Source organism: Poecilia latipinna, unplaced genomic scaffold (genome assembly GCF_001443285.1).
Source record: "Poecilia latipinna isolate Pla-1442-1.1 unplaced genomic scaffold, P_latipinna-1.0 Scaffold3805, whole genome shotgun sequence".
Taxonomy (NCBI): Eukaryota; Metazoa; Chordata; class Actinopteri; order Cyprinodontiformes; family Poeciliidae; genus Poecilia; species Poecilia latipinna.
The window spans coordinates 21,521-37,487 of record NW_015116421.1 but is presented as its reverse complement, the minus strand read 5'-3'; the positions used below and the strand labels follow the sequence as shown (position 1 = coordinate 37,487).

Here is a 15,967-nt window from a genome sequence, read left to right as displayed (position 1 = left end):
TCAGTCACCATCTCATGTGGTGCTGCTCATCCTTCCTCCTCCTCGATTTGTGCCGTGCTGCAGCTAGAGCTATGCAAATTCAAACTGTGAATGCTCAGTTTAGTTAGCATAGCTACCAATGACGGCAGATAAACGGTTTCTTGTAATGATAAATTGTTTCTCCACCATTAGCACATTTAGCAGTGAGTGAATGAGGATGATTGACAGCGCTAAGAGCGTCCTGCTGGTTCTGATTGGTTGTTTTGGTCAGAACGGTGCATTACTTTAACCAGTAATTCAGGAAGGAGATGGAGGAGATTGATTGTTTTCACAGATTATCTGTCTCATAAACTGGCACGACATGGTGACAACTTTAACAAATATGGAGAAAACATATTTTTTATTAAAGTTATGTACTGCAGCTTGAATAAAATGCAACTACATAGCATTTTTGAGACATCTGGATTGCTTTATGTGTAGTTGCACATTGCTTTTGACTGTTGCTCATAGGGAGAGACATTTCAGTGTCTAAAACTAATAGAAAAAATTTAAGCAACCTACTTGCATACTGGATGTGGACTGTTGGATGTTAAATTCATGAGCAGTAAATATTGTGCTAATTATTAGTATTGAACCAAAGAAAGCAAGGCAGATGCAAGCCTTTAAAATTGTGACGTTTTTATAGGTCAAATAGACTCAAAAAATTGTAACAGCAGCTGCAGGGGGCCAATCTAATTTTTTGTCAGGGGGCCCAAGATTTCTGGCACCGCCTCTGTTTATGCTAGAGGATATTTCAACAAAGTCCAATAAACCAACTTAAATCTTAGTCTGCCAACATTTTTAGGGTTTCTGTATATTACCTTCCTCTCAGCATGATGTGGACCAAAGATCAACACATCAGATGTGAGCAGGTGTCAGAATCAGGATGATGGATGCCAACGCCGTGCATCTCTAATATAACGGATGCGTTGGCACCGCTGGCAGCCCTCGCAAAGAGGCAATCAGGAAGAAACATGTTTTCATTGACGGCAAAGATCTCCTGGTGGCTCCAACATGGACCAAATTTCTGGCTCATAAGTCCATCATGGAGCAAAACAGGGAAGAGCCTGCAGGTGGCGCTCTAGATGATGGCTGGCTTCTTGGTGAGTCCATTAAAAACTAAAATGTTATCTAGCAATTAGGGCCAGATGTTCTGGTGCAGTATTCCACTATAACCTGCAGGGGGCAGTGGCCGGGCTTCCAAACTCCCAGAGCAAAGCAGACTTATGTTTTCCTAACATTCACCCTGAACTGCGACGCCTCCCATCAGAATAATGACGGCGGTGTGGAAACCTTTTATCACGCTGCTATAACGGCTTCTGGAAATTAGATTCTTTCAACTCTTCACTTCACTCACATTGATTTTTGGCTCATGAAATTATGTTTTAACCAGTGATGGCATAGTTACTTTGAAAAGTAACTTTAATTGGATTACTGACTACTCTTTTAAAAAAATAACTTGGTTAGATTACTGATTACTTGATTTGGAAAGTAACTAAGTTACATTCAAAGTAACTTTTTTAGTTACTTTCAGCAGCTGCTAACAACAACGCCCCGCCGCCTGTGAAAATTACTTTGAGCTTTACCAAAACTTAATTATAAGCTGTTTTATAATAGTAACATCAACAATGTGTCTCCACTTATAAGAAGGGGAGATTGTTTTATGGTTACAACAGTATAAAAAAACCGTCAGTAATTTTGTGTTTCAATTGTCTGGAAAACTCTAAGAAGGATTTTAGAGGCCCCATCTCCCCCCCGGCCTCCAGGTTCTGTGTTACGGCCCTGCATTTGGTGTCGGCACACAGAGCTCCTGCTGCAGCTCCACAGCTCAGACGGCTGCTGCACAGATTTGTGACACTTATCTTAATATTAATTATTATAATGGCGTTTGCACAACTTCACTGACTCGTCCATTCGTGGCTGTTTTCACGTTTTTTACGCTGTTCATATTAGTCTCGATGTTTGCGGTTTTCTGGAGTGCAACGCGAAGCTCGACTTCGTTCACAGCTAATATATGACCCAGTGACTGAAGTCTGATTACTGTATTTGAAATAGCAACGTGTTAGATTCCTTGTTACTGAAAAAAGAGGTCACTGGTTTTAACCCCAACAGATTGGAGGACCGAAGCCTCTGCACCTGGTGGACCAAGTATGGTCTACAAACCAAGCCATGTAGACTCTTGACGTAGATGCTAAGCAGTGTTTCGTAAACGAGACCCTGGATCTGGTCCTAGAGAAACTTTTACCTTGGCTTTTTGTGATGGTGGTCACTGTAATTCCTCCCAGTTTCATCTTGGTCAGCTCCTCTCGGATCTCTGCTACTTGGGCATTATAAGGAGACAGAACCACAATGCTCCTCTCATCCACTCCTGCTTTTACGAGCATTTCAGCAATCTGTGTCTGAAAAACAATCAGCAGCAATTAAAATCCTTAATTTAATATCATGATTCCGTTACAGGAAATCTTTCCAGCCAACAGCCATCACTAATAGTTACAACACTTAATTTCCCTTTGGGATCAACAAAGTATTTTTGAATTTGAAATATCAGGAAAGTAGCTTCAGATGCTGCGGGACAAACTGGCCACTCCTCCTCTCTTTCTTCTTCTACTACTCTCCAGTTTGCACCGTTTGCTGTCATTTTCTCTCCATGGCAGATCCACCTGCTCTGTGTTCTGATTGGCTGATTCCTTCCTGGAGGCGGCTGACATGATGCTGCCATCACCTAATCGCTCTCCCTCTCCTGCTGGTTCTACTTTCATGAACATCAGAAATAATCCAACATCACTTCATATGTTTCTTCTTCTACTGTGTCTTCGCTAACCTCCAGTCAGTCGGGTCACATGAGCCCGGTTCTGGTTCTGCTGGAGATTTCTTCCTGTTAAAGGGGAATTTTTCCTCTCCACTGTAGCTACATTCATGCTCTGTATGAGCAATGGCTGTAAAGTTAATGATTCCATGCAAGTGATTGTCGCCCCCTGCTGGCCAGGAGGAGTGAATGCTGTAAGGACCTGCTGGGCTTCCTTAGATAGAAACTTCTGAACAATTAGAGCATACTGTACAGCTTGGGAACTAGGATCAGTTAGAATGTGTGATTGAATGGAAATATTTTTGTAAAATGAGATGACACTTATGAAGTGGCACTATATAAATAAACAGAACTGAATTGAATATCATGATTTTAAAGCATGGATAGCGACTGGTGAAGAGAATACCTTAATTATAATTTTTAGTTTTGCATCATCATCACTTTTAGACCTCCTCTTCCTCTACTTGCAGATTTAATCATGTATAAAGCAACTCCTGCTTGGAATCGATACAATCCTTTCCCGAGTCCCTCGATGGATCAATGACATGACCTTGAGATGCTCTTGGAAAAGTTACCATCTTCTAACACTCCAGCTTGTTTTGGTTCTGGTATCTGAACAGAAAATGTTACGTACCACTTTCTCTTTCTCACTGTGGTTGACTTTAGATTTGTTGTTGCCCTTTGCAGTCTTCACCACCAAACGAATAGTTTTTCCTTCAACGTGTCCAAACACGATCGGCATCGTCTTGCCGTTAACACGCAAGAGGCTGCTCGGCTGCTCCTCACCCGTCTTCAGCTTGCTCTCATAAAATTGCTTTGAGGGAAACTCACAGATGCCCTCGTGCTGTTAAAACCAAACACAGCATGATGGGTTATGGTGCACTGTTGCCGTTACTCATTGAGGAGATATTTGATGTTCACCATTCTGTACTGAGTGTCCAGCATCACAGCCGTGTTTTTATGGAGCCTGGTGTAGTAGCGCTCAAAAAGAGACCTGGTCATCCCCAGCTTCTTCACACTCTGGTTCTTCACAATTGGCTGAAGCTGTTTGTGGTCCCCAATCAGCACCACCTGGCAGACCACCACAAAGTTCAGAGGTCAGACAGAAGCCAGCAGACACCAGGCTCCTGGAGAAACTTTCCTGTCTGAGGATTCCAACAATGTTTTTTCTGAGAAATTCAACTTTTTGTTAAAATGCTGTAGAAACCCTGTGCCATCTGAGATAGCAAGAGACAAACCTCTTTAGGCCATCCTATAAACCAGGGATACTCGACTCCAGGCCTCAAGACAATGACACAAGTCCAGGTGTTTCATGAGGGAGACACTAGCCAAACCTCGGCTAGCACCGAAGCACTACATGAGGAAGATTTGCTAAATGGGCCCGACTGTGAGCTTGCCCCAAATGCTAGACTAGGATTAAAACTTTCCTCTCTGATAAAGCTGACAGCTGGTTGAGGTTATTCTGAGATACTTCTGTAGTTATGCTGCTACAGGCTTACTGACCTCTCCTCCTCTCTTCCTTCTCCTACTACTCTACTTTGCACTATTATTTCTACTGTTAACTTACTGTTTTCTGTTATTTTCTCTCCATGGAGTAAAAGAGGAAATACTATTTGCAAAACAACTCGAGGTACCACTTTATTTGACGAGGTGTGCATAAAACTGACTTGACACTGTCATAAGCATGAAGGCGTCTATGACTGTTGTCATGAAGTGTCATTCGGTAAATAATGACACTTTTAATGCAAAGTTGCTCTAAAAGTTGCATAAGCTCATTAGAAGTGCTAACTTTGCATTAAAATGTTGTTATATACAAAATAATGCAAAGGTGGCACTTTTAATGGACTTTTAAAGCAACTTTTAGGGCAACGTTGGAATAAAAATGTCATTTAGCGAATGACACTTCATGACAACAACTGACTTTCATAAGGACGCCTTCATGCTTATAACAGATGTTATGCCATGTTTATGACAGTGTAATGTCAGACTTATACATACCCCGTCAAATAAAGAGTTACCCAACTCCGCTTCTACTTGTCAAACAGCGCGGCGAATGACGAGCAGCCCGGTAGCAGTCTCCCTTCTCTGCGTTTGATCCTGGCATTAATGGTGGAAAGTACCGGAATGGCGACTGCAGGGAAGGGAAACTGGTACCGGACTGGTCCATCATCCGCCGGTCTGTTGTTACAAGCGTAGTGTGCATGAAGTCAGTGTAGCTTAGCCTAGCACCGAATGTCAGCCATGAGAGGAACGGCGGGCGGGACTTGCTTCAGAGGTCCGCACTAATATTATACTTTCATATCACGGTGGGGCCACCAGACATCGTCCCGCGGGCTCCAAGAATGAGACCTCTGGTCTAAAGAGTTCAAGGGAAATGAAAGAACTTGGGTTGGAATGAAATGGACTCGTGGGAAAGACACTGTTCGTATACAACACTACACATATTTGTTTTACAATTTATATACAATACAGGTGGCCTACACATAATTAATACACTAGGAACACGTGGGTGAGTGTGAGTGAACATGAATATGTGAGAGAGTATGAGTGAGAATGTGAACGTAAGAGTGCGTGAATGAGCACAACCATTATGTGACAATATTATTCCTACAAAGACTTTGGTTATTATAATTCAGTACTTCAATTACTCAATCACTCTGAATTATATGTGCTTTATGGACATTTCTTCATAAGTTGTCATCAAGATTATGTATCAGTGCTGTTGTATTAACCATTATCATGAATATCTATGATTTGGTTCACTGTGGATCCATGATTGTGTTATATTTGTGCTAATTTCATGTGATGCTGGCGGGTGCCTGTGGCGGGAATCATAAGGTAGTTTTTTCCCTGAAATAACACAAATCAACAAAAGGCCAACAGAGTTTTTCACTCTTATACAAATGGAGATCCACCTGCTCTGTGTTCTGATTGGCTGATTCCTTCCTGGAGGCGGCTGACATGATGCTGCCATCACCTAATCGCTCTCCCTCTCCTGCTGGTTCTACTTTCATGAACATCAGAAATAATCCAACATCAGTTCATCTGTTTATTCTTTTGAACCTCCAGCCAGTTGGGTCACATTACCGGTTCTGGTTCTGCTGGAGGTTTCTTCCTGTTAAAGGGGAGTTTTTCCTCTCCACTAATTGGTCCCAGGAGGAGTGATGATGCAAGTCAATGACTCGATGAAATTTTCTGGTTTTCCTTCTATTTCATCCTTGCTGCCATTGCAGAGCTTAATCTCGCTGGATTAGACTAGAATAACCAGCCTAATCTCTGGTTCTTTAAATAATACAAGTTTACATTTGTTATTTTGGGAGCACAATGCACTTAAATGCATCATGTGCTATGCTGAATTAACGACATCTGAGAGTAGTAGGACATCTTCATCAATTATTCATCCTGAAATTTGTAGTTTTGATATATCGAGGGACTAGATGTGATGTCTTCTCTGGATGTGTTTTAATGTTTATGAAGCATGCTGTTATCAAATTCTTTTTGGGATATTATTAAAACTGACCTGAACTAAAACATGGCTGTTGAGAATCATTGAGGATCTATGAATCTGGAAACCATGTCAGGTAGCATGGTACAGTGAAGTCTGAGAAACCAGAACATTTGATGGGAAAACCTTTAGGGTTAGGCAACATGAGCAAACACAGAATGGAACGTTTTAAGAAGGAGACAGAACCTGTTCGGGATTGTTGCAGACTAACGGAATCAGAGTCTGGGGTTCGGTGGCCATTGCGCTTTCATCGATCAGGATCTGACGTGCACTGACGGTGGAGGAGAGGATGGGGGTGGATGACTGTGTGCACGTGCACAGTATGATGTCATGTCTCTTCAGCTCAAGAATCCGAGCTTCTTTGAGAATGCGCCTGTATCTGGATGGAAAAACAAAGAAGATCTATTGTTTTTATATCTGTCATTTTATTGAGCTCTATGATGAAAACACTAGACTTACTCTTTCACTTCCTCAAGAGTCAAGACTTCCTTGAGCCTAATCCGTTCATCAAATTGTTTGATTTTTTCTGAAAAGTGGTTTTGCGGCTCACGGATGCGATGGTGCAGAGTGATGCTCCTAAAATCAATGAAACGCATGCAAGTATAGACGAATAAGGAAACCTCTCAGAAGTCACTAGTGGCAGTGAGGGCATCTTTCCTGCTGCTTGCACACTGCAGACATGTGGAGAGTCTTAACTGAAACAATGCAGTACCTGAGCTCTGGGTTGGACTTGTCCTGGCGAAGTGACCTTTGGGAAAACTGCAGGTCACTGTTTGGATAAGGGTATTCAACGTTCTCTACTTGCTGGCCATAGACTCTGAGGATCCGAAGACTATTCTTAAACCTCATCAAATACTCTGTGGATCAATCAGACACACATGGCTCCCAATCAAGATCCCAATGTCCAACCAGAACTAATTTAAACATTGTTTCAAAAAGTAAACTTACCTGCAACAACGTCCACTGACTTGTTGGATGGACCGCAGTAGAGAATGACTTCCTTTTTGTCTTTGTCTCTTCGGTCTTCAGATATCCTGGGGTTTTTGGAGTTCATCTCAAAAAACCAGTACACAATATTCACGCCCACCACCGTCTTCCCAGTTCCTGTCAGACAAATAAAAAGGAGATCTTTAATGCTGCATGTGGAAATAGGAATATTAATCACATTTCTGCTCCCACCTGGTGGTCCTTGTATCAGGGTAAACCTGTTATTTAGAGCAGCTGCAACCGCTTGAAGCTGACTGTCATTAAGCTCTGGCAGTTTTGCTGGCAACTTTTTCCTGGCGATCTGGTGTTTCAGCACACTGCTTGGCATAACTGGAAGATTAAGCAACACACAACGTAAATTTGTGTGACTTGGATCAAGGGGGGCCGGACTCTGCTAGCTTGATTGCAGTGTGTCCATGTGAAGAATAAATCTTCACACTCCAGGGTTATTAATAGAGTTCGACTGGGCTCTGGCTTGGCCTGATTGTCTTTGCAATATACTTGGTTCCAATTGGTAAAATCATTGTACAATATGGGACGAATTAGAGCTATGATGAAGGTCTTAGCACTGGCAATCACTCTCGTGTGTTAATGCTGTTATTTCTTCACTCTTGATGCCAAATGTCAACACAAGGACTAAAGTACGGTAAGAGTTGGAAGCATTGTGAATTCTCTGAGTAAAGTCAATTGACTCTAAAACAGCATTAAAGGCTACCTTTAAGATTAAACTTTAGGTGTCAAAATGAATGTTAACGTCTCCACAATAACATTATCAGCACTTAACACTGAACCAGACAAAACAAATGAGATCTGACTGAAAAATCCAGACTTAGGGTCTGGTGAACAATACAAATGACATCCGTGTTGAATCTGAGGTTAGATTTAAAACGTTCCTGCTGCTGGTAAAGACCAGAACAGTTTTATGATATCCAGCTACACACTGGTCTAGTAGGTTCCACCAAAGCTAGTTTGGCAACTACGAGCTCACCAAACTATTTTAAATGGACTGTTCTGTCCATCTGCCCGGCCACAGACTGGAGACCTGACCAGAATCTACTCTGCCTCTCCAATAACTATCCAGACAATAAAATCCTCTCTGCAATGATTTTTTATAATCCTTTCAGTTTAGTTAATGGGTGGATGGGTGTTCGGTACTTTTCTTACCTTTTTTGGGAATCTTATGGCCTAGTGCAATCCTCTTGACTAGGTCACATGCCGTTTCGAGGTTGAGAACAGCAGCTTCTTTCCGGCTGTAGGAAAACAAAGACAGACATTAATTTTAGAGAAAATGAATGAATTTCATCACCAACCAGAGGTGAAGAGCTTTAAAAGAGGAACTGAAGGAAATGTAAACTCACATGTCAGGCAGGAGCTTTGGGATGATCTCGGCAGTGAAAAGAGTATTTCTCTTAAAAACACATTCAGGAACACGTTTCATTGGCAGGTGACTGACATGGAAATCCACCTCACTTCCAGTTTTTCTAGAATCTACTTTAGTTGTGAAACCATGAGCCACCCAAGTAAACTCTTTTGGGTCGACCGGTGCAGAATGTTCTAGAGGTAAAGGCAATTTCAGACCTCTTTTCCGAATGCAAAGCAAGCATTTACCAAGGTCACATTCAATGACCCAATCTGTGATCCATTTCTGATGTAAGAAGAATTTTCCAGTCATGGTGTCTTCCAGCCACTGAGTGAACTTTACCTCCAGGTTCTCAATGATGATGCTGTCACTTTCCTCCACTGCATTCACTGCAGATTCCATCTCACAGATGGGTTTCCAGATCTCCATGTATTGTTTTGTGTCTTTATAGAAAGGCTTTGCTGGCTCTTGTGCTGACTGTGTATAACATGAGATGGGGTTGTGGACATGTTGGACACAAATCTCAAACATTGGTTTAATCTGCACCAGCTGAATAACAGGCATGTGACAACCTCTACTCCCTTCTGATGTCATTTGCACCTGCATGGTGCCACCTGGCTGCAGGTGAAGATCAATGTCAGCATAGTGCTGGAAAACAGATAGTGAATCTTCTGTTTCTGGTTCAAGTGGTCTGGTATCCATCAGAAGGGACTTGGACTGGTCCAGGTTTTCTGGTTCACGTGGTCTAGTATCCATCAGAAGGGACTTGGACTGGTCCAGGTTTTCTGGTTCACATGGTCTGGTATCCATCAGAAGGGACTTGGACTGGTCCAGGTTTTCTGGTTCACATGGTCTGGTATCCATCAGAAGGGACTTGGCCTGATCCAGATTTTCTGTTTGAACTGCTTCAATTACAGCTGTCCAAACTGTCAGAGGAATCTCAATGCATGGACCACGACCTGACATCTTGATCAACTCTTGGTGGATCACCCTCTCATCCGCTGCATATATCCGCCTTTTCCATTTGAGCATAATGTATTTTTTGTCAGAGTCATAAGTTGGTTGGTCCTCTAACTGTAACTCACTGAACATAACGGACAAAGGCAGACGAAATATGTTCCTGTTGAATGGAAAGAACACCTTGAAGCTCTCCTCATCCGGATCTGCAGAAACAACAAAGGCTAGCTTTGGTGCACTCTGCTGTTGTGTGCTCACTGCATAAAAGACCTGTTGAGCCTTTTGCTCAAACTGCCTAACTTTCTTTGAATTGGGGTCAAACTGATGACACAGATCTGTAATCTTAGTACGAGTGTACTGGAGAGCATCGTTACATATGAAAGAGTGCAGGAGCCTCTGTAAGATGAGGTCCATGTAACGTCTTATTGGTGAGGAGGCTTGTGTGTAAGGGTTCAGCTTGAGAGAATGATGTCCAACCTCTGCTGCTTCAGAGGATTTTGAACGGATTAAATATGCTTTGCTTCTGCAGCGTTGTAACTCGTAAATAACGGGTTGGAGCAGAGGGTAGAAGTCATCCGCACCCACAAGGTCCACCAGTTTGTCCGTATCGTTTTCTCTCAGAGCTGACTGGATGTCGTTCCACACAGTCTCCAGAATGGGGAAACGCTCAGTGCTTGGCTCAGAGTTAGGCACAGTCATTTCATCATGGTTGACACTAAAAGACAGTTGTATTAATGCTCCACATTTCTCTTTGAATGTTTCTAGCTTCTCAGGGTCTGGGCTGCTCTGACAGCGGAGCGGTGTGTGATATCTGGCTTTGGACTCACATAAGTATTTTGCTGTATAGTTGTTAAAGAGCAGACTGATTTCTTCAATCATCTGGTGGGCTTTACGCTTCCCAGGCGAACTGTCATCATCACCCTGGTAATAAGCCCACTCTCTCCCCAGTCTTAACTTCCTTTGAACTTTAGCAAAGTGGTAGGCCACAGTGACACCGTCCTCCTCTGTGCTGAATGCAGGAGGATCTCTGTATCTTTGGGTGATGATGTCTTCTGCCTCTTCATAAGTAAACTGTCTTTTGGACCTGATCATGGACAGCTGAAATTTTGGATCTTCAAAAATCTTGTGTGTTTCTTTTTCCACTTTGAGCATCAAGGAGACCGCCCTGCGATCCTGATGCGGCAGAAGACTGAACTGGCCAGTGCTCAAGTTTCCAGGGAACATATGAATAGGTTCTCCTCCTGGGTAATGTGTAGAGCCTCGTTCTTCTGCATGCTTATCTAGTTCATCACCTGGACTCACATAACTTGCCACATCTGCAATGTGGACTCCCAGCTCATAATGGTCTCCAGTATCTCTAATGCTGATGGCATCATCCAGATCTTTTGCTCCTAGTGGATCAACTGTAAATGTGATTGTTTCAGTTTCATCCTGCCTCTTTTCACTGTCTTTATCTTTATTTGGAAGACCTTCATATGTATCCAAATTAGTGTCTTTGACCTCAAATTCCTCTTTCAGCAACCAAAGTCTGTCATTAAGAGGCCCACTGGTTGGGAGAATATCTGTGACTTTTCCCAAAGGGTAAAGACAACGCTCTTTCCACCCAATTACCTGCACTACAAAAGCCTTGTCCCTGACCTCACGGATATGGTGAGATCTTATGATGGTCCAGTATCCACTGATTTCCTCCCATACTGGTAGAAAGTTGCGTCTTTGTTCCAGGAGGAGAATGGTTATTTTAGGTGCATTTTTGTTGACGGGCATCATTACCCTTTTTACAAACTTATTACCGGTAGCTGCAGGTCTCTTGGAGTGATCTTCTTCCTCGAGGAAGCATACAAATTCACGGGCAGATTCTTTTTCCTTGACAATACCAAGAACTCTAGCTGGCTGCCCTCCCCTGGCTGTTTGTACGACCACTTCATCCCCGGTGAAAGCCCTTCCCATGTTGGATCTCCCTTGAACATGTATGCGCAAGGTGGGTTTATGAAATGTTACAACATGTCCTCTGTTATAAGACTCCTTCACAAACTTTCCTTTCTTGAATAACTCTGGTTGTTTTTCACATAACTCTATCAGTTCTTGTTCACTAGAAACTTTGAAAGACTTTCCAAACTTCTGGTGGGTAAAGTCTTCAGACTCCAAACTCTCTTCATCTGAACTATATTCAGTTTTCATCTGTTCATATTTGTCTCGCAGCTCTTGCAGAATTGAGTCAGACATGGTTTTCTCATCTGTATCTTCCAACTTCTGAAACCTGACTGTTTCTCCTACATCTTGTTCAAAAAAACCTTCAGTATAATGCTTTGGTTCCACACTGTTGTTGCTGAAGCAGTGGATGATGAAACTTTGCCAGAATCTGGAGCATTTCCCAAAGCAGCAGAGAGCTGCAGCATCTCCAACTACCGTCACCTGAGACTGAGCCCTGGTCAGCGCAGTGTTTAAAACACGAGCATCATTGAAGAGAGGCAGGCCAGACGGGTTGGACTCTTTAAGGCTGTCACGGGTTTGTACAGCTGTCAGGATGACTGCTCTGAACTGTTTGCCTGTTAAAAAATGTATTAATTAGGTCAAACTAACATAAGAAAAGTCAGACAACTCTTGATCTTTGACATCATGCAGGATTGAGGTTTGAACTAGATGAAAGTTACCTTGGACATTTGCGAGAGTTTCAACATTTACTTCAGAGAAGCCTTTTCTTAAAAGGATGGATCGAATTTGTCGAACCTGTTGAGAAATGACTATTTAAATTATTAAATGCTATCAATAGCTACAAAGTTTATTTTGGAAATTGCATATTTCCATTTTCTGTATGCATTCATTAAGTTTGATAATGAAGCAACAGCAGGAGTAACAAGAACATTAACAAATCAACATTTCAGAGAAAACACTTCAAATGTCAAAGTATAATTTTATACAACAAAAACTTTAGTTATTAAGATTACTTTAAACAATTTTACCTGAGAGCCTTCTGACAGAACACAAATGGATTTTAGGTCCTTGGGCCCCCAGTTTGTTGGCCAGTTATTCACAATGTCTTCCACAACCTCAGTGACTTTAAAAGATTCTTGCTTGTTATACCAAGACATAGTCACAATGTCCAAGACACATTCTCCCCGAACATGGTGGAACCTGAGAGCGTGATCATTTGGAGGAGCCGGAACGTCTCCTGAGGCTTCAATCACATCACCCTTTCCAACATAAAAATGAGTGGAGACAAACTCCACAATCTCTTTGGTTGAGCGGTAGTTCTGACTAAAGATGATCCTGCTGCTCTGGGCAGCGTCACATTTTTGTCCTTGATAATAATGGAACAAACGAGTGAGGAGTGTGCAGTCTGAACGACGGTGGTCGTCCACAGAGAAGAGCTGTGGCCCCATCTGCATGTGATCTCCAGCGAGAATAACTCTGGTGTTTGGCCCAGCGAGACTCAGGGCCAACAAAGCTTCGCATTCCAGCATCTGGGAGGCTTCATCGATCAGTATGTGGGTGAAGAGTCCTTCTGCGAGCTTCAGGTCATGAAACAGTCCTGCCATGGTTGTTGTTGTCACAACTACATTGTGGTCTTCCAGAACATCTTTGTTTGGGGGCAGAAAAGACTTTCTATCTTCAGAGAGAAAACAGTATTTTAAGGTTATCTCATCTGTGGCAAACAGAGCCTTTTCACTCTTGGCCTTGATTCGAATTGGCCTCAGTTTGTTATTTTTACTGATGGCAGGGTGAAAGTGTTCTCTGATATACAGGTCTGCAGAACTGAAAGGTACAAAATGGACAAGTTAAAACTCCAGTAGGCTTTGAATGATATCTTTTAAACATTTGGGAATTGAGGTTAAAGGCCATAAATAAGCTCCCACACTAACTTTAGACCAAACTGTAGCCTGGTAAAAAGCAGACCCTTGTTCTATGTTCTGCTTCTTGCAGACAAAACGATTGCTTCCTGGATGCGTTGACTCTGAAGTTTTAATTTTTATCCAATTTAGCAGCATTTTTCATATGTCCAGGAACAAAATATGTAAAATAGTCAATTGGCTAATTCTAGTGCATTTACAGTAATATTTATTAATGTGCAATATCCCTTCCCAATTAATTTATGAATGTCAGATCATTTTGTATTTAAGTTTTTCACGTAGTCAAACAGATATTATTACACAACATTCTTTTACAGACAACAAGCAGAACCTTTTAGCCAAATCTATTCTTCCCCCTCACTTCTATCCTGTAACCCTGTAGATGGGTTGGTAGGTGATTTCTACTCTAAAACTTCATTTCCATTTCCATTAAAGTGAAGATCGTTTCTGGTAGGAAGAAATCTCTGTGGAGAAATGCTCCACCGGTAGGAAGTGAAAGAAACCTTTGTCGAGGGCTGAACATAGACTTCAGACTTTCTAGTCCCAAAGGGAAAATTATTTTCCACAAACCAGTTCCTGCACTCACATCAATAAGTAGACAATAACAACCAACAACCAGATACATGATAACATAATGTAAATGGCATAAAACTTGACTCCAGGTTCACTACGAAATCTACAGAGATGCACGGCGAAGAAATCACTCCGCACTGAACATTTTAGGGAAACGTTCTTCCTGGAAATCATAAACAAAAACATAAACAATGCTGGAGTTTTCTTTGCAACAGTTGACAGAATCACAAACCCTCCTGTGACTGAATCACCTGAACTCCAATAGCACCTGCAATGAATTTGCCAACTTCTTTACAGAGAAAATTCATAAAAATTTGAGGGTTAATCTGTGTATTAGTACTAATCCAGTACCAATGCTAAGCCCAAACATAAAAACACACTGAACTGAAATGACTGATCTCTACTTTCTGCTTTGCTTATAATTCGCTGACTGGATGTTGGCCAAACTTAAGATGACCAATTGCTATTGGTCATTTTATCAATATTTCTTAATCTACTTTCTGAACCAAACAAGTTACCTGTTGGTATGGGTGCAAATCAGGATTTTGTTCTGCGGATGCCTGCAAAGTTCGATGGCTGCTGTAGCAATGGTGAAGGTCTTCCCGGTTCCAAAAGGTCCATAAATGAGCAGAGGTGCAGTGAACTTTCCTCCATCATGGTTCCCCGTAATAAAGCCAAGTGCAGACTGCTGTTTGGAGTTCAGGTTCTCGTAGGTGACATCACTGACAGGAACTCCACAGTGCTTGAGGTCTGGCAGGACTCTGGTGGTATCAGGAAGCAGGTCTACGGCTTTGTGCATGGTACAGAAGCTGAGACGATCCAACTGAAACTGCACCTCCATTTGATAAGATTGGTTGTCTTTCAGAGAAAGATCAGAGCAGCACTGTTTAGACAGCTGTAGGTGTATCTGGTTCTCATTGGTTCTGAGGTTCAGAACCTTCGCTTCATAGACCTTGGACTTTGGATGGAGAGAGTCTACAGGAGCTATCAGGGCTGACTGGACGTTTCGTTTCAGTACCAGTCCTTCAGCACTGTCCATAGTCAGCTTATGAGGGATGGAAACTGAACAGAAAAGTTCTCCCTGACGAGCAAACTCCATCCCGAACTTTGGATCACTCAACCTAGTTATTGTTGTAATTTGTCCACAAACATTTAGTCTAAAGAAAATGACACGAAATGCTTTTTAAAAAGCAGAAACCATTTTGAGACATGTTAAAGAAACCTGTTAATCGAGGACTTTACCTTGAAACCACTTGGTCCTCAGCTCTCTCCTCATTGTACAGGAACTCATGCATCTTTGTCTTGTAGTTTTCAGCTGTCAGTGCTGCTTGGCTGTAACAGGAAGGCTTATAGAGAAGGGTTAGCTGTGGAGGCTTGTACGCCTTCATCAACTCTTCCTGTTTTTCTGTTCTGTATGAACAGGGTATTATAACCCTGTTCCCTCGATTCCAGCGCTCTGCACTTTGTAGGATGACACCATTATTGAAGACTTGCTCCTTAGTGTCATCCATCAACTGCTGGCCAACTCTGACCTTCAGTTTCTTCAAGAGGACTGGTCTAATTCCAAAATCTAGCACCAACCACTGTTCATACAAGCCTGGGTGTGTAGATGTGAACGATACGGTGATGGCATAGGTCATGTTGTTGCTGAGGAACCTTTCGCCTGCAGAGTAGATGCATGGTTCAGAGCTGTTATCAGTGAGGCTGAACGAAGCTCCTGGTTCCTGCTTCAGTAAAGCCACATGCAGCAGCTGTCTCTGCAAGAAAACACAGAACAATTTCTGATTTAAAAGATTTAAAACATTTTGGACACAAACAACTTTTGACACTGAGTGGGAGATGTGATCCAGTTTAGAGATACGGCGCTTAAACATCTTATCTTTTCAAACAGCAACAGATCACTCTGTGGTCTC

The 15,967-nt window shown here is 42.2% G+C and overlaps 1 protein-coding gene and 1 long non-coding RNA gene across 2 annotated transcripts in view; one reads left to right on the top strand and one right to left on the bottom strand.

Moving 5' to 3' along the window:
* Positions 1–1,914: 1,914 nt before the first annotated feature.
* LOC106941684 (helicase with zinc finger domain 2-like) overlaps positions 1,915–15,967 on the bottom strand; it is a 29,317-nt gene continuing 15,264 nt past the window's right edge. The window contains exons 5-18 of the mRNA XM_015024778.1: positions 15,297–15,811; positions 14,573–15,211; positions 12,594–13,386; positions 12,285–12,360; positions 8,675–12,179; positions 8,481–8,566; positions 7,509–7,646; positions 7,278–7,433; positions 7,042–7,186; positions 6,789–6,905; positions 6,516–6,708; positions 3,746–3,895; positions 3,459–3,668; positions 1,915–2,417 (exon numbers count right to left, since the gene is read on the bottom strand). Coding sequence (XP_014880264.1) covers positions 2,118–2,417; positions 3,459–3,668; positions 3,746–3,895; positions 6,516–6,708; positions 6,789–6,905; positions 7,042–7,186; positions 7,278–7,433; positions 7,509–7,646; positions 8,481–8,566; positions 8,675–12,179; positions 12,285–12,360; positions 12,594–13,386; positions 14,573–15,211; positions 15,297–15,811 — 7,023 coding nt within the window. The 3' untranslated portion in view covers positions 1,915–2,117. The remainder of the gene's footprint in view (positions 2,418–3,458; positions 3,669–3,745; positions 3,896–6,515; positions 6,709–6,788; positions 6,906–7,041; positions 7,187–7,277; positions 7,434–7,508; positions 7,647–8,480; positions 8,567–8,674; positions 12,180–12,284; positions 12,361–12,593; positions 13,387–14,572; positions 15,212–15,296; positions 15,812–15,967) is intronic.
* LOC106941686 (uncharacterized) lies at positions 2,412–6,365 on the top strand. The gene is made up of 2 exons (XR_001423436.1): positions 2,412–3,152; positions 4,755–6,365. It is a non-coding gene; the product is annotated as an uncharacterized LOC106941686 (long non-coding RNA).